The sequence below is a fragment of the Triticum aestivum genome, chromosome 6D (genome assembly GCF_018294505.1).
Source record: "Triticum aestivum cultivar Chinese Spring chromosome 6D, IWGSC CS RefSeq v2.1, whole genome shotgun sequence".
Classification (NCBI taxonomy): Eukaryota; Viridiplantae; Streptophyta; class Magnoliopsida; order Poales; family Poaceae; genus Triticum; species Triticum aestivum.
In genome coordinates, this window is record NC_057811.1 from 2,286,917 (window position 1) to 2,313,908 (window position 26,992).

The following is a 26,992-nucleotide window of genomic DNA, read 5'->3' on the forward strand; positions in this document are numbered from 1 at the left end:
CGTTCGATACGAAATCAATGCGGACTTGGCATACCAGCGTTGCATGTGGCCTGCTGCCAGCGACGGGAAGGCGAGCACGTGTGGCATTTTTTCGCGAAAACACCCTTGATTTTTTTCTCTCACAAAAAGCACCTGTTAACTTGGCAAAGAACATTTCAATTTTCGCCTCTGTGAGAAAAGGGGAGACATGCCTCCCGATCTCATCGCGTTTGATACGAAATCAACGCTGACTTGGCGCGCTAGCGTGGCATGGGGGCCCGTTGCCAGCGACTGGAAGGCAGGGAGGAGCACGTGTAGCATTTTTTTTACGAAAACACCCTTGATTTTTTCTGACATTTCAGTTTTCGACTCTATGAGAAAAGAGGAGACATGCCTTCTGGTCTCGAACATGAGACCTACTGCAGTCGAACCACTAAACTACAAATCTTCCTACATCTAATGTCGATGTAAAGGGGTGTGTGTGGCGTCGTCCAGACACATTGGGGAGGAAGCAGACACGCAGGAGGTGGCCGGCGCGTGCCAGCACACGGCGACCACGCGGCCCTGTCCTTCTGTCCAAGGAGGAAGACAACTCGGGGAGCAGCTGGGCTGGGCCGCACTCTCTCTCTCTCTCTCCCTCATTCTGTTTTTCTGTTTCTGTTTTCTTTTATTTATATCTTTTGCCATTGGTTTGAATTCAAACAATGCCAAAAACTTCTCTAGATATTTCTATGTCATTCAGTGGACTTCTCCCAGACCTTAATGAAATAGAAGGAGATCGCATGTGGGGCTTATCTGGGCTGCTGTTAGTGTGGCCCATTTTGCACGGACTAGTTTTTACAGGTTTTTATAAAGAGTATGTTATAAAATAATGTTAAAATAATCGTGTGTTATAAATATTATACATAAAAATAATTATTAAATAAAACATTCATTATACACCCATGTATTATATAAACATGTTTAATAAATATGTAATATACTAATTAAATAAAAACATTTAATGATTGCATTAACATTTATAAACTTGCAGCTTATATTTAAATTATACAAAATGATGAATCAAACATTTACTAAAAATTGATGAATATTCACTACTGTATAATTTTTGCATGTGAATTATATTAAAAATTATATAATTTAAATATTAACTGTTGGGGATATAACTACTGGCGTAACCCGCCCAGGTGGGGCCGGGTTACGTTATGGCGATTCATCATATGAAGCCCAATATCAAGCTTGAAGGTGGCGGTTCAATAAAGGACCTAAAGCCCGTAGGCGACTTAAGGCCTGTAGTGATAAACCGCCGTAATGGCATGACTTGTGTTGTAAGGCAAAATTAACTAGTCACCGAGCCGGACACTGTTTATGAGCCGGCCGGGACTCTATAGGCTGCGGAGCGTCAACCCGTGTATATAAGGGGACGACCCGCCGGCGGCTTAGGGTAAGCAACATCAAATCGATAGCGGGGCATAGCGGATTCGCTCCCTGGTCATCGAAACCCTAGCAATTCCACCTCAACTGGAGTAGGCTTTTACCTTCACCGTAAGGGGCCGAACCAGTATAACCCTCGTGTCCTTTGTCCCGCTTTAACCCCTTCAAGCTTCCTAGTTGCGATGGCTCCACGACTAAGTCCTTCCACGAGGACATCTGCCGTGACAATTCCACGACAGTTGGCGCCCACCGTGGCGCCAGCGCACGGTGGATTTGAGTTCTTGAAGGGAAGCTTCGAAGGGCTCAAGGGATACGCTGTGGGCCGGATGACCAAGAGTCGTCGCGGCAAGCTCTACATCGACGACGCATGCTGGGGCCCCGACGCCGACTCAATTGAGTACGGGTACCGGGTCCCCTTGGCGAAATCCACGTTTTCATTGGCAAGATCGGCGAGCCGGGCCCTGAGCTGGACATCTGCACCAACCTCGTCGAGACGGCTCAGCGTGCGAGACCCGCCCAGACTCTGCCTGCCTTAAAGCATGCCTTCGTGGGATGCATCCACGGAGGACTTTCTGAAGGATCTACATCTGGCGGTGAGACGACCATCTGTTCTGATGGTGAATCGTCCACAGGTGAGACGGACTCGTTGTATCAACTTCAAGACGGCAGACTCGGGGGTTGTTCCGATGGCAACAGTATTCCGGACCCCTTTGAGCCACCAAGCCGGGTTGGAATCTTCATGGCCGGCACGCAACCTGTTCAAGACTCCGCCGCTGCGGTAGGAAGCCCTGTGTATTCGCTGGCTCAGGTGCTGATGGATCTCACGGATAAGATGACTGCTTTGTTAACCACCACGGTCGTCCCAGCGGATCAAGCTCAACATGATGCAGAAGTGGCACGGCTAAAGCTGGATATAGTGCAAGCTAAGGAAGATCTGGCAGCGGAAGGAGTCAGGATGGCTGCAGAGCGGGCGGCTCCGGACGCCCAGACTCAGCTGATTCAGGCACAGTCTTTCCGGCTCACAATGGATCAGAATGCATCCAATGAGGTCATGAGAAGGAGGCATCAGAAGGCTCAATCTCGGCTCCCTCCAGTTTATGATCCTCGAAACCTCTTTAACACGCCCGGTGCAGGGCCTAGTAACCCGCCAGAGATGAATCGGATCACGGCACCCGGGGTTGGAACGCTGGTTCAGCCACAAGTGATGGGGCCTCCCCGTGTGAATACTGCCCCACCTCAATATGTACCAATACCACCGGGTCATTATTCTAACCCATTGGAAAATATGATCCCTGCAGCGGCACGACTGGCGGCTCTCCCAGTCGAGGGCGATTCTCCAACGGCGGTCGAAACCCGCAGGGTCAGAGAACTTCTTCAGACGGCTTTGGCGCAACAGGAGGCATATTCATATAGCCGGGACAGGATTCATTCAACCCCTCATCCAAACCGGAGTCCGAGTTATAGCAGAGCTCAAGCAACGCCCGGTGCCGTGACTTGTCAGGTGGGCATGGCCCGGCGCATAACGGAGCCTTTAACGCGGTAGATCAAGACAGAGCACGTCAAGAGGCTGAGCAGGCGGCTCAGCTGACAGCTTACCAGCCCTTTCCGGTTTACCCGACGGCTTCTATCGAGGCAGGCGTAGCTACAAGGACCGGAGGTGTCCCTTGTCTGGTGCCAGCTCTCCATAACGAACGTCTGCCCAAAGATTTCAAAGGACCTAGGAAGGTACCTAATTACACGGCTGAACAGCCCGGAGCATGGATTGAAAGCTAGGAGATGGCTATGGAGTTGCTGGAGGTCAGTGACGCGGCGATGGCAAATACTTCACCATGATGTTGGATGGGACTCCCACACTTGGTTGAAGGGACTGCCACCTAATTCCATCGGGTCATGGGCAGAGCTGAAAGCCCGGTTCATCCAAAACTTCAAAGATACATGCAAGCAGCCTATGTCAATTGTGGATTTGACTAGCTGCAAGCAGCAAGAAGGCGAATCTACAACCCATTGGGTACGCCGGGTCAAGGAAATAATACATTCGTCTGATAAGATGGATGCCGCCTCTGCGGTCTTAATGTTGGAGCAAAATTGTCGTTTTGCGCCCCTGAAGATGAAGCTTGGGCGGCTCAAGCGCGATTGCAATGATATGGGTACGCTGATGGCGGCTCTGGTCAAGTACGCCGACTCTGATAGTACCAAGGATCCCGCGTCTGATGATGAAAAGACAGGGAAGGGAAAGAAGAATGGCAACGGCAAGGGCCCTCAGCATAACCCGGCGAATCAGGGAGGTAATAAACGTAAGGCTGATGATAGTTCGGAGTTTGTGGCTAACACCAACGCGCAGGGTAACAATCACCGACATAAGGGGAGACCACCTCCCCGGTCTGGCGGGTCAGGCCCAACGCTTGAGCAATTGTTGAATGAGCCCTGTCCAAAGCATGGCACTAGGGAGAAGCCGGCCACTCATCTATGGAAAGACTGCACGATCATGAAGGCTTTCAAGAATTCCAGCATGTTCGACGGCAATAATGGACAGGGCGGCGGCTCAGGTGGCGGCGGTTTTCATGGCCAGGGCGCCGGCTCAAATTCTAATTTTCAGAATTCTCAAGGTAATCAAGGTGGTTCTAACCAGCAATCTGGCCAGGGTAATCAACAGCAGCAGCAGGGGGTACCAGACCCATCCAAAGCAGCTCAGTAGTGGACAGTACCATGTGTTTACTACCAGTTTGTGCAAGCGAGACCAGAAGCTTCATAAGAGGGTTGTGAACGCTGTTGAGCCGGCGGTTCCACATTACTTGCGATGGTCTGAGCAGCCTATTGTATGGAGCAGGGAGGATCACCCTCCCCGGGTTGATAATCCGGGCCACCTGGCCTTGGTGGTGGCTCCTCAGGTTGGTGGATATAAATTCACTAAAGTGCTCATGGATGGAGGCAGTAGCATCAACATCCTCTATTATGAGACCTTCCGTCGCATGGGATTAACTGACAAAAACCTCAAGCAATCCAATACTGTCTTCCATGGCGTGGTGCCCGGTAAACCGGCGTATCCAGTTGGCAAGATCGAACTGGAGGTAGCCTTTGGAGATGAGTACAACTCCAGGGCGGAAAAATTGACTTTTAGGTGGTCAAGATCAGAAGCCCGTACCATGCTCTGTTTGGGCGGCCGCTTACGCCAAGTTCATGGCACGACCGTGTTACGTATACTTGCAGCTCAAGATGCCGGGTCACAACGGGACCATTACGGTTCATGGCAGCCGAAAGATAGCTTTGGAGTGCGAAGAAGGTAACGCTACTTACGCCGAATCTGTTTGTGCGGCAGAGGAATTAAAGTTTTACAAGGATAATGTTGACCCGGCAGATATGAAGTCTTTGAAAAAGCCGACCACAGAGAATGAGCCGGTAATGAAATTTAAGTCGGCCGATGAGACTAAGCTTATTGACTTTGTTCCAGGCGACTCATCTAAGCAGTTCAGCATCAGTGTCAATCTGGATCCTAAATAGGAAAGCGCGCTCATCGAGTTCATCCGTGAGAACCGGGACATCTTCGCATGGAAACCTTCGGACATGCCGGGTGTACCGAGAGAACTCGCTGAGCACACTCTTAATGTTGATCCAAAATTTAAGCCAGTCAAGCAGTTTCTTCGACGGTTTAATGAGGAGAGGCGTAAAGCCATTGGTGAGGAAGTAGCCCGGCTCCTGGCGGCCGGGTTCATCGTTGAAGTTTTTCATCCAGAGTGGTTGGCTAACCCGGTGCTCGTGCTCAAGAAGAACGGCACCTGGCGTATGTGTGTGGATTATACGGATTTAAACAAAGCTTGTCCGGCCGATCCCTTCGCTCTCCCTTGTATTGATCAAATTATTGATGCTACGGCGGGTTGTGAGCGTTTGAGTTTTTTGGATGCTTACTCTGGTTATCATCAGATCAAAATGGCAGTTAAGGACCAAGAGAAGACGGCGTTCATTACTCCGTTTGGAGCCTTCTGTTATGAGTCTATGCCTTTTGGGCTCAAGAGCGCCCAGGCGACCTACCAGCGGTGCGTGCAGAATTGTCTTCATGATCAGATTGGGTGCAACGTTCATGCCTATGTGGATGATATTGTGGTGAAATCCAGAGAGAAGGAGACCTTGATAGACGATCTGAGGGAGACCTTTGGTAATCTTCGGGTCTACAAGATGATGCTTAACCCGGCCAAGTGTGTTTTTGGCGTTCCTGTAGGCAAGCTCTTGAGTTTCTGGTTTCTAACAGAGGCATTGAAGCTAACCCGGAGAAGATCAAGGCAATCACCTCTCTGGCTAAGCCGGCGTGCATAAATGACGTCCAGCGTCTGGCGGGTCGTATCGCTGCTTTAAGCCGGTTTATAAGCCGGTTGGGCGAAAAGGCCATACCACTGTATCAGATGATGAAGAAAACAGATAACTTTGTCTGGAGTGATGCTGCCAATGCCGCTTTTGAAGATTTGAAAAGACAATTAGCTAAGCCGCCGGTTCTTGCTGCTCCCATTGATAAGGAGCCCTTATTATTGTATGTGGCCACTAACACACGAGCCGTCAGTGTGGCCATCGTGGTGGAGCGCAAGGAGGCGGGTAAGGAACATCCGGTTCAGCGGCCGGTTTACTACGTCAGCGAAGTACTTATTGAGTCCAAGCAACGGTATCCACATTGGCAGAAGCTTGTTTATGGGGTGTTCATGGCCAGCCGGAAGCTTAAGCAATATTTCCAGGGCCACCCTATCACTGTGGTTAGTTCTGCTCCTTTAGGAGATATCATCCAAAACAGAGAAGTCACAGGAAGAGTCGCTAAGTGGCCATTGAACTTGGGCCTCATGGTCTAAAGTATGTGCCACGCACTACTATCAAATCTCAAGCATTGGTAGATTTCATCAACGATTGGACAGAGTTGCAGATGCCTGAAGAGAAGCCGGATAACACATACTAGACTATTCACTTCGACGGGTCCAGGCAATTGGAGGGCTCTGGGGCTGGAGTCGTGTTAGCTTCCCCTCGAGGTGACAAATTTTGTTATGTGCTACGGTTGATGTTTCCCTGTCCTAACAATGCAGCTGAGTATGAGGCCTTGCTCCATGGTCTTCGGATGGCTAAGGAGATGAGCTTAAGCCGGGTAAGGTGCTTTGGCGACTCAGATTTGGTGGCTCAACAGGTATCAGGCAAGTGGGATTCCAAGGACCCCCTCATGGCGGCTTATCGCCGTGAAGTTGATGCCATTGCCGGGCATTTTCAGGGTTACCAAGTGGAGCACATTGACCACAGAAAGAACGAGGCGACTGATGCCTTAAGCCGGCTGGGCTCTCAGCGAAAGACGGTGCCGCCTAATACTTTCTTGGATATTCTGCATAAGCCCTTCTGTCAAGTTACCTACAGAGGAAGACTTGGCTGTTCCTAGACCCAGAAGCACAGTTGGTGGCGGCTGTTCACGTTATCCCAGATTGGACAGTGCCATACTTGGCTTACATGACCCGAGGAGAATTGCCTGAGGATGAAACTTTGGCCAGATAAATAACCCGACGGTCTAAGTCAATGATAATTGTCAATGGCGAGTTGCGTCATCGCAGTGTCACTGGGGCTTTTCAGCGTTGTGTTTCTTCCGAGGAAGGTCAAGACATCTTACGTGAGATTCACGAGGGGGATTGTGGCCATCATGCCGGCTCAAAATCCCTTGTGGCCAAAGCTTTTCGTCATGGTTTTTATTGGCTGACGGCTCATGCTGATGCAGAGGACTTAGTCAGTAAATGTGGCGGTTGTCAGAAGTTCTCAAGACGTGCTCACGTGCCGGCTCAAGAGTTGAGGATGATTCCGATTACTTGGCTGTTTGCAGTCTGGGGGCTCGATATGGTTGGGCCTTTCAAAAGGTCCAAAGATAAAAAGACCCACCTATTGGTGGCGGTTGACAAGTTCACAAAGTGGGTTGAGGTAGAGCCAGTTAGTAAGTGTGATGCAGCCACGGCGGTTCAGTTCATGAAAAAGGTGATATTTCGCTTTGGTTTCCCACACAGCATTATAACTGACAACGGTACTAATATGTCTAAAGGTGCCATGGAAGAATTTTGTCAACGAGAGCATATTCGGCTTGATGTTTCATCAGTGGCTCACCCCAATCCAATGGTCAAGCTGAGAGAGCCAATCAGGAAATCTTGAAAGGCATCAAGCCCCGGCTTTTGGTTCCTTTGCAGCGGACGCCGGGTTGTTGGGTGGAGGAATTACCCTCTGTGATATGGAGCATCAATACTACTCCGAATAGGTCTACGGGTTATACGCCTTTCTTCATGGTTTACGGAGCCGAGGCGGTTCTCCCTAGTGATATCCGTCATGACTCGCCCCGCGTGGCGGCTTATGTTGAGGCCGACAATGAACAAGCGCGTCAAGATGCTCTTAACTTGTTGGACGAACAACGTGACGTAGCAGCAGCTCGCTCGGCGATTTACCAACAAGACCCGCGCCGCTATCACAGCCGCCTGGTTAAGTCCAGAACTTTTCAGGAAGGTGATTTGGTGCTCTGGCTCATCCAGGATCAAACAGATGCACACAAGTTATCCCCACCTTGGGAAGGGCCCTTTGTGGTCAGCAAGAACTTGCACAACGGGTCATACTATCTTATCGATGTTCGAGAGCACAAAGCCTCACGTAAGTCGGAGGAGGAGACCCGCCGGCCGTGGAATATCGCTCATCTTCGGCCTTCCTACACCTGAGCCACCGGCTCTCATGATGTACATATTTTTTGACAATGTATATATTATGATAAATAATAAAGCAGGACCTCTGTCCTTTTTTCCCCTCAAAGATAAATGTGTCATTGTTATTTTCATTGTAATCCCACATGATCACTTGGGGGCTGATCCGGCTTATGATCGTATTCGAATCTAGCCGTTAAATATTATGGTCATTTGGGGGCTTCCTGTTCAAACATAGGTCGTATGCGAACCAAAGAGAACATAGCTGTCGGTACCTCTTGATCGGCACACTGCCGAGCTCACTGGGGGGCTTCTTGATCGTATTCGAATCATAGCTCAACCCCCTTTGGGAACCGACGTGGATCGTATTCGAATCAGCGTCGTTAAACAACTCTCAAGGTCATTTGGGGGCTTCCTGTTCAAACATAGGTCGTATTCGAACCAAAGAGAACATAGCTGTCGGTACCCTCTTGATCGGCAACGCCAAAGCCACTGGGGGCTATATGATCGTATTCGAATCTTAGCTTAACCCCTTTGGGACGGTTTTCTGGTCGTATTCGAATCAGAAGCCTCAAAATTTTTTAAGTCTCTTTTTGCAAACAATTTTTTGGATTTTACTTGAAGTTCTTTTGATCATATCTAAAGTGTTCAAGGGTGGTTTCTATTTCACCGGCTTAACCTTGATCAATAAAGTTGATAGCACATAATAAACATCATATTACAGAGTTGGGTTCTCACCCTCATTGTTCGGATCACATAAACCGGCAGCGTAATCGAAGGATCACAGGTATGCTGTTATGATTATGTCTCAAATATATAATTGAGAACCGGGTTTTATGACTTTTTGATTCATACACCGGGTTATATGTAAAATATATGACCCTCCTTGCGGTAAGCCGCCAAGGGACTTGTGATTTGTTCTCTATGCAGGACAATTAAAGCAGTTCTTTAAACGTAAGGAAAGCAGAGGATCAGCATAATACGGGGGAATATAAGACGGCGGCTTAAACAGTGTTGAGCGCCACACAAGTGCGCGATGGCACGACAAAATTAAGTGTTTTTCTACTCTATTACATGACTCCCCGAGTCCAAACAAGGAAGCATTGTTTTTCATCAAGGCATAAATATAAAGCCGCCAGATGGATTAAATGTGTTGTTGGCCTGAAGCTTCCGGTTCATCCCTTTCCGCTCCTCCGTCTGTTTCCCTGTCCTGGAAGGTTGATGATTTCCAGTCAATGCCACTCAAAGCTTCAAATTCAGCTTCATCATCAATTAACCCGTCCGGATCAACTTCAGGGGCGAAGGTATGCTTACGAATTGGAGGGATCAGCCTGATTGCTTCATCATGTGGTGTTGGGATTCTCTGATTCTCGGCGTCATAACCCGGTTGGTACTTGGTAAGATCCGTGTCATTACCGATCAGAGTGGCCACAGGGCGTATTTCCTTCACGCAAGCGGCGAAGTTCTTCTGGTCAAATGGGGTGCCGTCCTCCTTTAGGCTGGGATACCCAAGGGCGATGTCGGCCGGGTCTAGTTCCGGTAGCCACGCCTTGGCCCGGCTTAATGCGGCTATGGCTCCGGCTATTGCAGAAGCTCGTCTTAATTCCTGGAACCGCTGAGGTAGTACGGCAAGCCGTTTTAGTACATCCGCCAGGTGAGTGGGAACTTCATTTGACAAAGCCACGACGGCTAAGGCACGTTGTGACCCGGTGTAGAGTTGTTCCACCAGTGTATAAATGGCCTTCAGCTTTGTCAGCATGCTTTGGTTAAGATTGGAACTCCTGGGGCCTGCATTACAAAGTCAGGTGAGCTGATGACAATTGAGATACTTGTTGAAAAAGATTTAAAATAGCTAACACTTGCAGAGTAACTTACCAAAGATTGCTGAGACCATCTGAGATACATGGCGTTTTAAACCGGATAACTCGGCGGTTGTTTCTGCAAGGGTAGCCTCCGCTTGTTTAGCCCGGTTGAGCAAAGTGATCTTTTCATCAGCCCAGGCCTTTTTCTCTGCTTCAAACTTCTTTTTCAGTTTCTCTTGTTCGGATACACTGAATTCAAACTTGGAATTGGCCTTTTGGGTCTCACTCTCTTGAGTTTTCAGGCGATTCTTCAAGTCAGAGATCTCCGATTAAAATTGATTAATGGCGGCCTGTATAAATGCCGGGTTACAGTCAGGATCATCATAATGCAACATTAAGTCCCAAGAACTTTGCAAGCAAAGATACTTGGCACTTGGGGGCTAATGTGTGCTGAAGAACTCTATTTACGGTGCGGGTCATGGAAATAAGTCCCAAGCACTTTGCAAGCAAAGGTACTTGGCACTTGGGGGCTAATGCATATTGCTGTTCAAGTATTTGATTAAAACACGGTGAGGACCGGTTCAAACATGTTGTCTAAGCCGGCCCTTGGGCGCTACAGGATAAGCCGGGTTTCTTGCATGTATTACTAAGCTGGTGTTAAGTCTACAACATATTTCATCATAAGCAATAGACATGGGGGCTGGTATAGTAAGGATAACTAAGGAATAGCAACGAGAGTTATACCTCAGATTTTTGGTGTATCTGTTTCACCATGTCAATTTCCAGGTCACGGCTGTTGTGCACTTGATTTACATAACCAGAGACGTTTTCTCTAATACTCAGATGAGTATAATCAATGACATCCAGCTTGGCTTTGCGGCGTTCCATAAGTTCTTCCTTGGCGGAGCACTTGGCCAGCACGGTGGGTCTCCCCGGTTCAACAAAGTCAGTCCGGATGATTTCGACGTCCGGGTCATCCGCCTTGGCCGGGCTAGGGATCTCCGGGTTCTTAGAACTTTCCATGGCTTGTTCGACAGGCGGGTCAGTGGTAGGCGTTGGAATATCATGGGCTGGTTCAGGCGGCAGCTCATGAGCGGAGGTATCAGGAGCAGCCGTTCTGAGCTCCGGTTCAGTCAAGATCGGCTCTTCGGCCGGCTTACTTTTGTTCGCCCTCTTGCTGGGCTTTACTTGTACACTGTGAAGATCAAAGGGTTAGTACAAAAACATGAGTAAGATAAGCACAAGATAAACAGATTATCATTACCCTGGAGCGGTTTTGAAGGCCGGCATGTTAGACTGCATTGATTCGCCGGAGGAAGGTGAAGTCCCCTGATAGTTTGAGTCAGAAGAATTGAGTGGTTGACGAGTGAAATCCGCCAAAGGATACAAAGAATACAAATCGGGGGTAACCTCAGTCCGGCGTTTTCTTGTTACATCGGGTAAGCCGGAGGAGAGGTCCGCATCTTTACTGGTCCGGGTCTGCCTTCGACTCTCGTGAATCTGTCGCTTCAAAAGAAATTGAGGATCTTGATAATTTAAAGGATATGAAAATCTTACTTTCCCGGTTACTCTTCGGACTTTCTGTCTTGGCAAAGGCTCGGAGTCGGAGGAAATTATAGTTACCTCTTCAATCGCTACATGACTCGCTCCTGTATACTCCTGCTGATAATCAGTGTCAATAAGATGGTTAAAAAAGGAGCCTAAAGAGTCAAGAGCTACCTCTGACTCGGAGGTATCCTTCAGATGAAGCATATCCGAGGCGCTAGGTTTGTTCCCCTTCTTACGGGCCGAGGCTTTCCTGGCGGCTTTCTTAGCTTTTCTGGCTTTCTTTGCAGCCTCATGGTCATACTTGACCTTCCAAAATTTATCATCAGCCTGTAAATTACAACAAAGGTTTTTGAGTAAAGACGAAATTGTCAAAGTGGAAGGTAAAATGCTCAAGTCAATGGTTTACCGATGGAGCCGGGTTAGCCTTGCAGAAAGGACTTAAGCCCACTTTCCCGCAGTCTGCCAGGCTCTCGTTCAGAAGAGACTTGGTCATATCATCAACAACATCTTCAGGTAAGTCGTCAGGACTGTGCCGTAGAGGATCATTTTTCTGGCCTGTGTAATCGCACATCAAGCCGGGGCGGCGGCTCAAAGGAATAACCCGCCAGGCAATCCAAACTCGGACCAGGTCAATGCTGTTTAGGCCGTTCCCTAGAAGAGCTTTGACCTTGTTTATGGTGGGGGCAAGTGTTTGACGTTCAGCCGGAGACAGTTTATCTGGTAAGGGGTGAGTTGACTCCAGGCGCAGGGCGAGAAAGCCGGGAAGAGGGTTCTCATTAGCCGGAGAAGTGTCTTGACAATAGAAGCATGTTTGGTTCCAATCTTTAGGGTGACTTGGCGGTTCGGCATACGGGAAGAGACAGTCTCTCCGTCGCTGGATTGAGATTCCGCCAAGCTCCAAGCTGGGTCCATTGGCACGTTCGTTTTGACGGTTCAGATAAAATAACTCTCTAAAGAGTAGTAAGCTGGGTTCTTCTCCAAGGTACACCTCAGAGAACACTTGAAAATTGCAGATATTTGACACGGAATTGGGTCCGATGTCTTGAGGTCGCAGGTCGAAAAAGTGCAAGACGTCTCTGAAATTTTTTGAGCCGGGTGAAGCAAAGCCCCGGTTCATGTGATCAGTAAAAATGACAACTTCCCCGTCCTTGGGTTGAGGTTTTTCTTCTGTCGGATCAGGAGCACGATAGGACATGACCTCCTTCTTCGGCAGATAATCAGTCTTCACAAAATCGTTTAAGGTGCTATCGGTGACGATGGATCTAACCCAGTTGCATGTGACGGGTGCTTTGGGAGCCTTGGGCGGCATTATGAAGATGGAAGCCTATGACAAAGTAAAAATTTCCGGCTCAAATTTAAGCCAGAGAAAATATTTCAATTCATATTCAAGATGGCGGCTTATGAAGGGGCCTAATGACATATGGCTAATTGTGTCAGATTATTCAAGCCGCCATGGGCATCATAAGCAGTTAAGTTATTTAAAGCCACTATGAGTGATCAGGATTATTGATTGAGCATTTCCTTTATAAGCCGGCGATAAGAGTCGCCATGGCTAACAGATACAGTTTTTTTGCCTAAGTGTCGCACAAACAAGTTTCGCAGGTTTCAGCTGTTATTTTGGATTAAACGGTTGTTCAGAAAAGAAAATATACAAGACCTAAAGCCATGGTACAGATGAGTTCATGAGTTCTAATGAGGCCTTTTTGCAAGCAAAAGGGATCTGCTAGTATCGAAAATGGACGTGAAACAACTACCGCATGAGTTCCATACTACTTTTGGATCAAATGAGGCCGCAGTGGAAGAACTACGAAGAAACCGTGATGAACCACGAAGAACACAGAAGAACTTGCAAACCCTAAATGCGGATCTGGGGTGCGGGACGGCAAGGACTTACAGCTGCAGATCTACTACGGAGGATCGCCGCCGTTCTCTGGTCGGTTCAGGTTGATGCAGCGGCCAAGATTGACGAAGATGAGATGCTCTGCAGCAGCAGCGGCGGCGGCGGAGCTCGAGCGGCAGCACAGTCGCGAGAGGAAGAAGACGACAAAAAGGGGGAGAATGAGGAAGACCTAAGGACATGCTTATTTATAAGGAAAACACTAACAGAGAGGGCGCGAGAAACATGGGGGCCAGACGTGGTTACCCAGCTACTCCGACGCCTCGATTTTCGGGATGGTCATTAAGATAAGGATCCGTTGGGATATGACAAAATAAAAAATGAATTTAATGGAAGATGACGTCATGGCGTGTTATCATGAATCCAGAAGATGATGTCATGGCGGGTTATAACTTTTGCACAGACAGAAGCCAGAAGGTTTTTTCTTAAGGTATTGAAGATTGACATGAACCAGTTCAAATCAATCTGGGGCCTAATGTTGGGGATATAACTACTGGCGTAACCCGCCCAGGAGGGGCCGGGTTACGTTATGGCGATTCATCATATGAAGCCCAATATCAAGCTTGAAGATGGCGGTTCAATAAAGGACCTAAAGCCCGTTGGTGACTTAAGGCCTGTAGTGATAAACCGCCGTAATGGCATGACTTGTGTTGTAAGGCAAAATTAACTAGTCACCGAGCCGGACACTGTTTATGAGCCGGCTGGGACTCTGTAGGCCGCGGAGCGTCAACCCGTGTATATAAGGGGACGACCCGCCGGCGGCTTAGGGTAAGCAACATCAAATCGATAGCCGGGCATAGCGGATTCGCTCCCTGGTCATCGAAACCCTAGCAATTCCACCTCAACTGGAGTAGGCTTTTACCTTCACCGTAAGGGGCCGAACCAGTATAACCCTCGTGTCCTTTGTCCCGCTTTAACCCCTTTAAGCTTCCTAGTTGTGATGGCTCCACGACTAAGTCCTTCCACGAAGACATCTGCCGTGACAATTCCACGACATTAACCATGATTGAATATTTGTATGGAGTTATTAAATTTATATTATGCATATTTTTAATCATAAAAACATTGAAGGAATCAAATGTCTGTAGAATTATTGAAATGTTTGTAGAATTAAAATAATATTTTTCAATTGTAATGTTGAAAATATTATTATTGTTTTAAAATATACAAAAAAATTAATTCATAAGTATTATTTTAAATACATGAATGGTTTTAAACGATACTTGAACAATCTTGAAAAGAAAGTAATGTCATTTGTATAATATTTACACCGCACGAATAATTAAACATTATTTTATTACTGAGATTAGAATTTACATATCTTTTTTAGGGAAACATACCTTTTACAAATTTCTAAGAAAAAAGAACATGTGCAAATGGGCCGCACTGCCGCAACCCATTTAAGTTCCACGAACGCCTTCGCTCTACCACATCAGGCATGGTTATGCAATATCAAAGTAAATGTTTTGAAGTTTACGTCGAGGTTGGTTCATGCTTCGAAGTTTACGTCTCGTCCGTCCATGCTTCGAAGTTTACGTCGAGGTTGGTTCTACCAGATGAGTTGATCTAGCTTGCCAGCTAGCTAGGTTTTCTTCTTCGAATAAAAATGACAATCCCCGCCCTCTACACCAGCTAGCTAGCCAGTATAATGTATTGGTTGTGCTGGTAATGGTAGGTTGAGCCATAAGTCGAGCAAACTGGGTGACTGCCCTAGTCCCAGGAGAAGTGGGTATAAATACTAAATTATACAATAGTAACCACCAAGTCTATTGCGTCCAGAAAGAATATTGACTATGTAAAAATCCACAATTTACAGAAGCGAGTCTACACTAAGAACCAATAAGATGTACCGCATGGGAACTGTCTAAAAAAGAATATGGATATGAGAAAAGTCAGAGCAGGTCTACACGGCAAAACGATATCGTGTATTGATATCTTTGTTTAGTATATTTCGTTCTGTTGGGCAGTTTCTTATTGTACAAAATGTCACGAGCTCTTATATACACTATATGATCAGACGAGTGCCAAATAGTTAGAATGTATGTATGCAAATGATGACATTTTTATGTTCACCCGTGACTACTACAAGGGATGTTACTCCAATGCCAAGTATACAAAACATGCACATATTGTCAATCTATTTGCTAGATGTTCAATTGTACTCAATAACTTTCATTCTAGAAGTTTTAATAATTGTGCTTGTAAATAATACACTAGAAATCACAAACTAAGATAACAAATAAATTGTACGCTGGGATCTCTATAGCGATAGTGATATATACATGAACACACACATAGACAAATATATACAATTTATGAAGTTTTCAGAAGATATTTTAAAGAAAACTTTTGTTACAACACATTCTTTAAATTTACAAAGAGAATGTTTGTTACAGCACATTCTTTAAATTTAAAATAACAACAAATTTATTAATACACATGATATTTCATAAGTGTATAACAAAGAACAATATAATTTATATTTAGCAGCATTATTATGTGGTTAACTATTCTAGAAAATATATAAAATTGTTTTCATTAAGATTGCACTACTTTGTAAATATAAATTTGAATAAGTATAAAAGTTTAGCATACATATATTTGATGAGAGCCATAGAGCTACCGAACAACCCTTAATCCAACTCCTCTCTTATCAGTCACGGCTCAGAAGTCCTTGCCTTTTCCCCTTCTTGCTCCGCCTCCAGGCTAGCTCTCGGATCAGGAGGCTGCGGCGGCCATGGCGTTCATGAGGAACGGGTGGCGCCGTAGCGGGAGGGAGGGAAAGGAGGCAGGGTACAAGCGTGGGAAGGATTAGGTTTCCTCACACGGATTTTTTTGGGGGGTTTTCTTCACCGGTTTCCACATGAATAAAAGTCGACGGGGGTGTGAGTTCCGGTGGATCGATGGGAGTACAATCAAAAAAGGAACAACCGACGGACTCTCTAATAGAAGTAGAGATTAAAATCTGTTATTTGTTTCCATAAAATTCATTATTTGTTTACTTAAAATTTGTTATTTGTTTCCTAAAGTAAATTGCACGGTTGGAAGTGATCAATTGATTTGGGTAGGTTAGGAAAGTTAGATTAGTGATCTTTTATACGTTAGGAAAATGTTGATTTCTATTCAAAGAGTGGAGAGAAAACTAAATCAGTAAATAAGAAAACCAACTAGAGAGTGTGGTGAGAGGTGATGCGGAAAAAACTCAGACTAAATAGATGGTTGTGATAGGTGTGGCGAAAAAGAAGCGTGGAGCAGAAGCTACCAAGTCCTTTAAGAGCAGAGATTTAAGAGTAGTAAGTAAGATAAGATAAGAGATTAACATCTCGGGTCTACTGCATAACTGGTCGAGGGTTGGTGGGCCGACCCTCTTTGGTTATGAAGATTGCTTCTTCCTTGTGGGCTTGACTAGTAGGTGCACTGTTAACATGTCTCCCAATCGTGCGCTGCCACTTATCGTACACCATTGTCGTCTGGCTGCCCCGAGCTGATCCCCCACGGGCCGCCCTCTTCGGCAGCGGTGGCGCCATCCCCCATCCGTTACGTGAGGTTTTCTAGCAGATCTATGCTCAGGGCATTGTGTCTCAACTTGGATGATTTTTTTTTGAGGGATGCGTGATGTATTTGCTAGGCGCTTGTAGATTGTGCTGAGATTGGTGCGAGTCTTTTTGCTATGCTCATGTGCATCCTGGCTCAACTTGGACAAAGCAAAAAAAAAATTGCTTTGCCAACACTAGGAATCTATACTAATAATACAATAATATAGCTGAACTAGTAGAGCCTGGCTTGTGAAGTGGTAAAAGCTTCATTAGGACGAATTCATGATTGAACCTGGGGGAACTTTATGGAACCATGAATTGAATATTGACATTTCCTACTTGGCATAACAGAAAGAGGAAGTGCCCTCTATGTCAATTTTTCATATTTCTGTGTAATATGCATACAAATTATCTTCTGAGCAATATGATTTATACTGTCAGAGAGAGCCTCTCCTACATTTTTCTTCTTCTTTTTCATAAAAATACAAAACTGAAAGAAGAAGTATGTTCTTAACAAGGAAATGGAAAATAGGATTGGGCACAGCACACTTTTCAGCACCTAGAACACTATAGAGAGAACATGTCTTAACAAACTAGGAAAAAAAAGAGGATTGTAGCAAAGCCAAGGAAAACCCGCTGTCCTTGCCTGATCATGATCATGTTCATGACCATAGACATAGACTACTGGGCAAAAAACCTGGCGCACCATGCTATCCTATCATTACAAACCAAGTAGTAGGAATTATAAGCAGTTTTAATAACATGTCTAACAGAAGTAGTACTGCAGTTTAACCGGCCATTCAGCAGAGCAACACTATCATTCAGGGCTGGGCTTTATCATCCTCTGCTGCCTGATCCGTCCCCTGTCCTGAAGCTCCAAACTGGTTTGAACCTGCCGTGGCAGGTGCAGCGGCACTGCTGCTGCCCAAGTTCAGGCAAGGGAGGCACACCCACTGCCTCCACGTCCGTCACTGCACGCGCACCGGAGGAGATGTACTGGCGGCGTCAATGCTGCTCTCTGTCAGATGAGGGACGGGATGGTTGGAGTCTGATTCTTCTTCCTTGTCGTTGCTGTTGTCGATTACCTGCGCAGACGTATCAACAGTGGTAGTATGATCCAAAGAGGAGGCTGCTAGCAACTCCCGTTTGGTCTGTTCCGAGTCTGATTCTTCTTCATCAGTCTGAAAAACGCCAACACTGGTAGCTGTCAGGGAACTGAAAGAAAAACCCACACCAGATAGACAAAAGAGAAGCATGTAGTAATACGTACCTGAGATTGACCATATGGTAAGAGATAACTGATGGGACGATTGGGATGGGTCTTGATTGCTTGCCTCACCGCTGCGTGCACCTTTTCAACATCAGAAGCATAGACCTGAGCGATCACTCTCTTAAGCGAAGGGAGGTTCCCCAGGCTACTGATAAAGTCAAAGCCAGTGCTGGCATCCTTCCAGGCACACACTTCAAGAAAAATGGATTCAAGGCTCTCCATAGATCCTTGCAGAAACCAGAATGGCCCAGACACCTTGCATGTGCAACTCCTCAACTTGGGGAACGTGCCATTAGGGAATTCCATGCCCTCCAGAACGCAATTCCCTCCAAGGACAGTAAGCTCTGGCAAACTCCCAAGATTCACCACGTCCTGCTCGCCCAAATCATCCACGTCTATGTTTAGGATGGAGAGATTCGGAAGAAACATGGAATTAATCCACGCCGGCAATCTGCTGAAACGGCCCTTTATGGCCAAATCACGTAGTTGCCGAGAGGGCTTATAGCCTTCCCAGTAGTCACAGGGAACCTCCTCAAACGTCTCAATCTTCTCCTCAGTGAAGCAAAAGTTTTGTTGTAGGACTTGTATTTTTTGCAGATTGCATAAAGACTCTACAAAACTTTTCTTCCAGCACTCATCCACACCTGCAGTGTAAGTACAAGTGAAGGTGAGCACCCTCAGCTCTGTCAGCTTGCTGAGCTCTTTCACGAAGATATAAGACTCATCAACAATACTCAAATGTAGCTCCTCCAAGGATGTCAGGTTCCCTATCCCATCCGGCACTGTTATTATACCATCATCATACACATCAGCACGCAGACATTTGAGTTTTCTTAGCAAACCAATACTCTGTGGTAACTCTTCTATATTAGTGTCATTCAAGTCCAGTGTCTGCAGAAACTTCAGATTTCCTATCTCTTCTGGCAGCTTACTAATATGTGTGCCCTCCAGACCCAGGTATCTCAACTGAGGTAACCTCCCAAGATACTCAAGATGGTAAGGACGGTCCCTCTTAAAACTGCACTTTTCCATGGCTAGAACACGTAGCACTTGAAAGTTTGAAAGTGATGGCACCGCATTGGGATCACACATGGTGGCATAGCACGACCTCAGTTTGGGCATGTTCATGTTAGTCAGAGGCACAACTCTTTTTTGGACAGCTAACCTGCGGGCATTGCATTGTGAAGGTGTGTGCTCTTCGTTACTATCCAATATAGTAACAAAATTTTGCTCCTTTGATAATGAACAAATCATATCCAGCACCATATCATGAATACGACAAGAATCTATTATGTAACTATGGTGGTACTCTACCGGCTGGATCATGCTTCTATTTAAGAGTTCATTAAAATATCTTTCTCCGGTCTCATATAAACTTACCCCTGGTTCCTTATTGACGAAACCTTCGGCTACCCACTGCCATATCAATTTGTCTTTCATGATCACATAGTCTTCTGGGTATACGCTCAGATGTAGGAGACAAGGCCTTAGATAACAAGGGAGATCATAATAACTAAATGATAATATCTTCCTCGTGTTCTCTACATCTGTGTTATTATCTCCAGATCCAAAACCAATAGAGTTGAATACTTTAGACCAGTTCTCCATAGGTTTACCAGCCAACAAACTAGCTATTGTAATTATAGCTAATGGCACACCTCCACATTTCTGTAAAATTTTGTCCGATACTTCAGCTGGTTGATCAAAAGGGCATTTATCTTTACCACCAAACAATCTTGTATAGAATAATACTTCAGACAAATGTTGAGACAGGGGTTTTAGCTTGTAAATATCACCGGTGTTTGTGGCAACATCGAGAATACAAGTGGTTGTGATTACTCGGCTTCCATGATTGTTATCAATGAAAGCACATTTGATAATTTTCCATGCTTCTAAATCCCATATGTCATCAATGACAATTAAGTACCTGTCAATATGATAGAACCAGTTAGAAAATATGCAACAACAAAAAAGTATAGTGGCCACCTCAAGAAGAAATAAAAAGACGTATGGAATTGTTTAATTTACAGGATGTATAATAAAGAAAAGAAGTGAGTAAGCGACTATAAAAATGCATTCATGGATTTGATTGATCTATTCTCTTTGATCAAAATTGTAGTTCTTATTAATTGCATCCCTCAAATTTAAATATGTTTTATATATTGAATTTTGTTTTGAATTATTAGCATGAACTCAGATTTATATTCCAGTTCGGAAGTAAAAACTCAAATTTAAATATGTTTTATATATTGAATTTTGTTTTGAATTATTAGCATGAACTCAGATTTATATTCCAGTTCGGAAGTAAAAACTCAAATTTAAATATGTTTTATATATTGAATTTTGTTTTGAATTATTAGCGTGAACTCAGATTTATATTCCAGTTCGGAAGTAAAAACTTGTGAGAATGTTTGGTAGTTGTTCAAGACCCAAATGACACTGAAGCTGGAAAACATGGTAAAATCTAGTTGATTTTCTGAAAGTACATCCGAACATGAATGTGCTCTCCAAATCTAAATTTAGAAGATCTTAAAATGAAATGAACATGTTTTTAACTGGTTGCTTCGTTTGATTCAACACCCTTAAACCGAAAAAGGCTTTCACCCCCCTTTATATAAAACGTTGAGATCCACCAGCTAGCTGATAAGAGTCAAATGGAATGGTATTTCTTTATGCATTTTGCCAGTTCCATGTAGATGGTATTCATCCTAACATGTAATACTACATCTAAAGCATTAGGTTCTACATGATGGTCTTTTCAACTTATAGCTCTTTAACTGGGAATGATTAGCCGACATCAATTTGCTAACTTTTTGAAATACAAGCTTGATTAAGGTGGATGGTGTGTACCTTGCGTTCTCAAGTCGTCGTCGGAGTTTGTCAATGAGTTGTATTTCATCCAGTATGGCTACATCACCAATACACTCACTCTTGCCAACTTCCAAGAGGATATCCCTGAGAACTTTCTTCACTCTAGGGTTTCGACCCATCGGAACAAAAGCTGTGTATTCAAATTGTGTTTGAAGCCTATCATACACTGCCTTAGCAAGTGTAGTCTTGCCAAGCCCTCCAGGTCCAACAATAGAGACTACCTTCATCTTGGGCTGCTGCTTGGGAACATCGCCATCACCATCACCATCACCATCTGTGAGCCTCTTGGTTAGCTCATTCTGTGCGTCTTCGATGCCAACGAGCTCTTTCTGATTCTTGTACAGAGCCAGCACACGAGGGTCCACCTTGTGTTTGCTAGCTGCATTGGCAACTGCATCGTCGACCCTGTACCTGTTATGCCGGTCAGCCACCTCTTGGGCGCGGTTCTTGATGTCCTTCATGGCATCGGCGATCTGATGGCGAGTCTTGCCTTTGGTGAACAAGTTGGCCATCTTCACCATTAGCCCTTTGAGCTTGTTTGAGTCGGTGACAGCATCGGATTCAGATCCCTTGACGTACACAAGAAAGTTGTCGACAACATCCTCCATGTCGTATGAAAGCTCCCTGAGCTCGTCAGCCCAGATGATGACCTGGTTGTCCAGCTGGTCCCTTGGCACCTCCGCCACCTTGACGAGGGCAGCGTTCATGCTCTTCATCTCCCTCTGGAGGGACTCAACGTCCTCCTTGACGCCCTTCTGCAGCTTGTACTCACCCACGAGCAGCTCGCCGAGCTTGGGGAGCAAGCTTCCCATGGCACCGGTCACCACCTCCATGGTGGAACCGGTGGATCTTCGTTCTCAGTGTATGGATCCTTTAGCTAGGAAGCAGTGCTGTAACACACAAGGATTGGAAGTTAGAAAAGCAAAGGAAATTGTTCTCTATCGCAGGAAATACACAGGAAAAGAAATGCATCCACTCCAACACCAAGGAAAAATAGCTGCTTAGGCCTCGTTCGGTTACACCCCGTATACTATTAGTCAAGTGAGTGGTCATCACACAGAAACAAGGACGCCATGTAAAAAGGGAAATAGTTACCTTTTTTTTTTGTCAAACAGAGGAAGTAACTAGTACCTTCTGAAACAATATAGATTGGTTATTGCCACACTTCTAATCTTACACTGGACTGGGCAAAGAGAGGTGATTTAAATTCATGTTTGATATTTCCACATGTCTGTTCTTACATTGGACCGTATGCCTACCTTTGTTTGAGACTTGGGGCTTACCTGAAGATGTCGTCGATGAGCTGAAATATAGTTCTATATATGTTAACCTGAAGCATTGCACTGGGCATTTGTTCATCTGCTTGCTTGCACTGATATATAGGAGTTCAATGGTTTAACCTATTACAACTTTGTTCACTGCTCCTATTCTGCTCACTCCTGAAGAGTCTAGTATTTTAGGGTAACAATTGAGCATTAATTTCCATGTTTAAAAATAAGTATGTGGCTCTAATTTTTTTTTCCTGTGAGCTGAAAACAAGGACAGATGATCTTCATAATGTCCTTTTTTTGGCAGATTTCATGTATACATAAATGTTTTGAGTTTCTGTTATCATAATATTTGAATGATGAGTATGTCGCTGGATCTGAGTGTGGACAGCAATGCTTGACAAAAAGGTGGCACCCAACCCCTGCAGGGATATAATAAATTTTGTGAATTGAACAGATTTATATTTGACTGCTTAGTACATCACAGAATCAGAATGTGTGCTTGGGGATTTAATAACTAAGTAGCCAACAACAACAAGGCCTTACCGAGTAGGAGTACAAGCAGAAGCAAAGCATAGGTGAGCAGACTCTTGGGCGGCCGCCTCCAAATCCAAATGCTGCTGTCTGCCGGCGGCCGCCCTCTGTTGAAATCCTCCAGCAAGATCCGGCCTCGAAATGCCAGGCAGATCCCCTGACAGCGGTGTAGGGTGCTGGGACAAGATGAAGAGGAGCAGCTATGGTCAGGTGAGAGATGGAAACACAAGATGAAGAGGAGCAGGAAAACATTGATTTCAGGGGAAGAAGGCAGAGCGCTTACAGTTACAGGAGCTAGCTAGCAATGGCGGTTGAGGAAGGCGATGGATCTACTCTTCCTCTTGAGCGCCATGCTTGGATTTTGATCTTGGATGGAGCACGCAGCAAGCTGAGCAAGAATTGAGAGCAGAGTGTGCAGAGCAAGGCAATAATGGAGGAGCGGTGCCTTCCCTTGTTGTTACTGCTGCTGGATGCTGCCCATGGGCATGCTCTGCTCCGTGCAATAATGGAGGAGCGATATTGTTACTGCTGGTCACGGTCTTGCTCTCTGCTTCTACCTACCTTTGCAGTTGCAGTGCAGAGCAATAATGTAGGAGCAATGAGGACCGAGTGCCTGTTTGCTACAGTGTGTGAACGCGTGTGACCTGCACCCTGGGTTAAAATGCACTGCACATCCAAGGAGAAAGGAGGCTCCTGAACTAGTAATAACACTAGTATTTAGGTTTTTTTTGGTTGAAACTATATTTATGTTGGGTTGCTTATTTTTTATTAGGTACGTTCACTCTTTTGTTAGATCATTGGGGTTCAGTGACATGTCTCTCGAATATCCAATTCTGAGTTCAGGCTCATCTGCACCCGGTTAAGAGAAAATTCAAAACTAATACTTCAAATTTTCAAAAATTAAAAAACCGAACCTTTTTCCCTGAAAGAAGATTTGGTGCATGAGGCCCGCTTTAAATTTCAGATTATTTGAACACATGAGTAGCTCTCCGCAAAAATGATAAATTGGGTGAGTAACAGTAGGTAGATGAACAGTAAACTGTTTCACACACCCCAATTTTGTCTTTTTTGCCGAGAGCTACTCAACTGTCCAAATGACCTGAAATTTGGAGCCGACAACACGCACCTAAGCATCTTCAATGTAAAAAAAAAATCGGATTTTTATGAGTTTTTCTAGTATTTTTCTGTCCCTCGCAAAGCCTGACAGCGAGTAAATTTCCGGTTAGATTTAAGTTCTAGTTTATGTTTAGATTCAAGTTTTAGTATCGGTTTAAACTTTAAACTAGACCATGTATTGGTGGATAGTATAAATTTGTGTCAAATTTTGGTTTAGAAGTTTGTTTAAATCAAATCCATGTTCATCTGATCAAATTTGTTTTTTACTCTATTATATTAGGGGATCGACTAGGTCTGATCAACAGTTAGTGGAGTATTTTTTTACTTCACTAAGCTTTACTTGGCCACATACTCATCTATTTTTAGGAGATCGACTAGAGTTGCTTAAAACACCAGATGCCTGAGACAACGCTGCCAGCTCCAACTTGGCGATGAATTATTGTAATGAGATGAGATGGGGACAGGGTGGGAGGCGGCACTGCGCGACGAATGAACACGAGGTTTGGTGGGGGTGGAGGTGGCCATATAGGCGCGGGTGGCGGAGGCACCAGAATGGGAAGGAATGAGAAGCCCATGGACCGCCTTGGCAGAGGAAGAAGTCCAGTCTTTGGGCCGAGTGTTGACCGAAGCCCAGTCATGTCAAGGGTCGAGCGTTCTTATTGTAATACTGCTTGTGTAACACAAAAAAAAACGTTGATATAGCATCAATACAAATGTGCGTAACATTTATGAAATGTTCAGGTATTTTGAGAACAATGTTTTTCACATTTTTAAAACAAGTTTATACAACGAAAAAATATTTTCCTTATTCAAAAAATGTTTCGTACCATTAAAAAAGATGTAAACGCATTTCGTAAAAATGTACGTGACATTTTTAAGTAAACTTTATACGATGTCGAAATATGTTCTCGTAATTCAAAAAAATGTTTTGTATCTAAAACTAATATGTGTGTCGTTAAAACTTAATGTTCACCCATTCCCAAAAAATGTTCATGACATTTAATAAGAGTTTATACAATGTAAATATATGTTCACGTAATTCAAATAAGAATTCACACAAATCAAACAAATGGTCATGACATTTAATAAGAAGTTTATACATTGTAAATATATGTTCACGTAATTCAAATAAGAATTCGCACTAATCAAATAAATGGTCATGACATTTAAAAAATATATACACGCATTTCAAATATATGTTCGTGACATTTTTAAATGTAAGAAATGTTCACTTAATTGAAACCTATGTGTGTGCAATTTCAAAACAGTATATACAATGTAAAAGTATATTGAAGCAACTAAAACAATGCAATTGAAATTTTCAAAAAATGTTCAGGCATTTCAGAAAAATGTTCTTGACAATTTTCATAATTTTTTATCCAATGAAAAAAAATGTTTGCATACTTGAAAGAAAATGCTCGTGCCACTAACAAAATATAAGTGATATTTAAAAAACAGTATTCATCTATTTCTAAAAGCTGTTTCTGACATTTTTAAAAAGTGTTTACATAATGCAAATGTATGTTTGAATAATTCTAAAAAAAGAAGTTTTGTACCATTCGAAGAAATGTATGTGACCTTTTTAAAAAATGTTCACATGTTTCTACGATATGCAGAAGAATTTATTTCATAGTTTAAAGAAAATTTTTTGTGCCATTAAAAATGTTAATGCGTATTTGAAACATGTTTAGCATGTATTAAAAAATATTCGAACATGTATTTGAAAAAATTTACATCATATATATTGAAATGTTCAACATGTAGCAACAAATGTATAAAAAATATGTACAATGTTTATTTGAAAAAAATAGACATGTGTTAAAAAACTAAAAAAGATGAAAAAAGAAAAACCAAAGAAAACAGTGAAAACCGACTTAATAAACACATTAAAAAAACTCACGCCAAAGGTAACTCTATGAGTGGCTTGCCCACTAGCCTTGTGCGAGAGGGGCGGCTACTGTAGCTTTAGAGCAGTAGGTGAAAAATAGCCATGGCGTTCCTCGCGGGAGCGATGTCTCGCATTAGCCGGTTGTTAGATGAGCCGGCCCAATATGCTTTCCTGGGGGAGCAGTTTGAGGAAGCTTCTGTGACAGGTTTGGACTAATTTTATTCTGTGTTGGTTTTCAACCGTTTTCTTCTGGTTTTTAGTTTTTCTGTATTTCTTTGCCATTATTGGTTATTTTTTTCCTGTTTAATATGTTTTAATACGCGCTGTATATTTTTTGTATACATGAAATTGTTTAGTACGTTTGTATATTTTTCAATCTATATCTCTAACATTTTTTGCATACACGTTGAAAATTTTCAAATACTTTTTTAATACGTGTTAAGCATTTTCCAAACACACGTTGAACATTTTATTTAATGTTTTAAAACCATGCAAAAATATCAGGTTGTAGAAATATTTTATTAAATTTCATGAACATATTTTTTAAATGGATGCACATTTTTTTAAGAGGCATGAACATTATTTGGATGCTTTGGACATTTGTTAATAGTTGGGCAAGCATATTTTTAACTCGGCATGAACATTTTCCAAATGTGTGGATGAACCTTTAATTAATTTAAGTATAAGATTTCAATTTTCATAAATATAAATAAAAGTAGTAAAATGGAAAAAAGGAGGAAAAAGAAACCAATAGTCCTCTTGCTTTGGGCCAGCCCACAAAGGAAGCGTCAAGGCAAGCATCTCTTAAGACTCGCCAAGGGAAGACAAACTTCTCTAAAAAAAGAGTGACACAAAGACGCTCCCCGACTTTTCTCAGGGAAGATTAGTATAGGATAAGCAGGCCACGTGAGATTACACAATCCAGCCATTTGGACCGTTGGATCTTCAAGGAATGGTATGGATTAAGAAGGATGGAAGGTCTTCATATTTTTGTGCAAACCGCCCTGCTTTCATCTCATAATGTAGATATGATCCACCCACCGTCTTGAGTTTTGCAGAAACCACATGTGCCATCATCCAAGTTCAAGTTGTACTCCTGGACTTCGTAGAAAACCCGCAATATCTCAACCTGTCTACCATGGTTTTTTCTGGCGCGGTGCCCAATC

The 26,992-nt window shown here is 44.1% G+C and overlaps 1 protein-coding gene across 2 annotated transcripts; it reads right to left on the reverse strand.

The window, feature by feature from the left end:
* Positions 1-17,304: 17,304 nt before the first annotated feature.
* LOC123142908 (disease resistance protein PIK6-NP) lies at positions 17,305-23,384 on the reverse strand. 2 transcript variants are annotated; one of them, XM_044561614.1, is made up of 5 exons: positions 23,106-23,384; positions 22,835-22,998; positions 21,000-21,910; positions 18,150-20,076; positions 17,305-18,060 (listed from the first exon to the last, which is right to left on the reverse strand). In XM_044561614.1, exons 3-5 carry the CDS (start codon positions 21,851-21,853, stop codon positions 17,848-17,850), a joined length of 2,994 nt encoding a protein of 997 aa, XP_044417549.1. In that variant the 5' UTR covers positions 21,854-21,910; positions 22,835-22,998; positions 23,106-23,384; the 3' UTR covers positions 17,305-17,847. The 2 variants fall into 2 exon arrangements, with proteins under 2 accessions (XP_044417549.1, XP_044417548.1); XM_044561613.1 differs by having other exon boundaries at positions 21,000-22,710.
* Positions 23,385-26,992: the final 3,608 nt, after the last annotated feature.

Excerpts from the sequence above, each read along its gene's own strand:
- LOC123142908 (XM_044561614.1), bottom strand. The coding sequence starts at position 21,853 with ATGGAGGTGGTGACCGGTGCCATGGGAAGCTTGCTCCCCAAGCTCGGC. Across the intron at positions 20,077-20,999 it reads CGACGACTTGAGAACGCAAG|GTACTTAATTGTCATTGATG; the intron begins GTACACACCATC and ends TCATATTGACAG. Across the intron at positions 18,061-18,149 it reads TACCATATGGTCAATCTCAG|ACTGATGAAGAAGAATCAGA; the intron begins GTACGTATTACT and ends GGCGTTTTTCAG.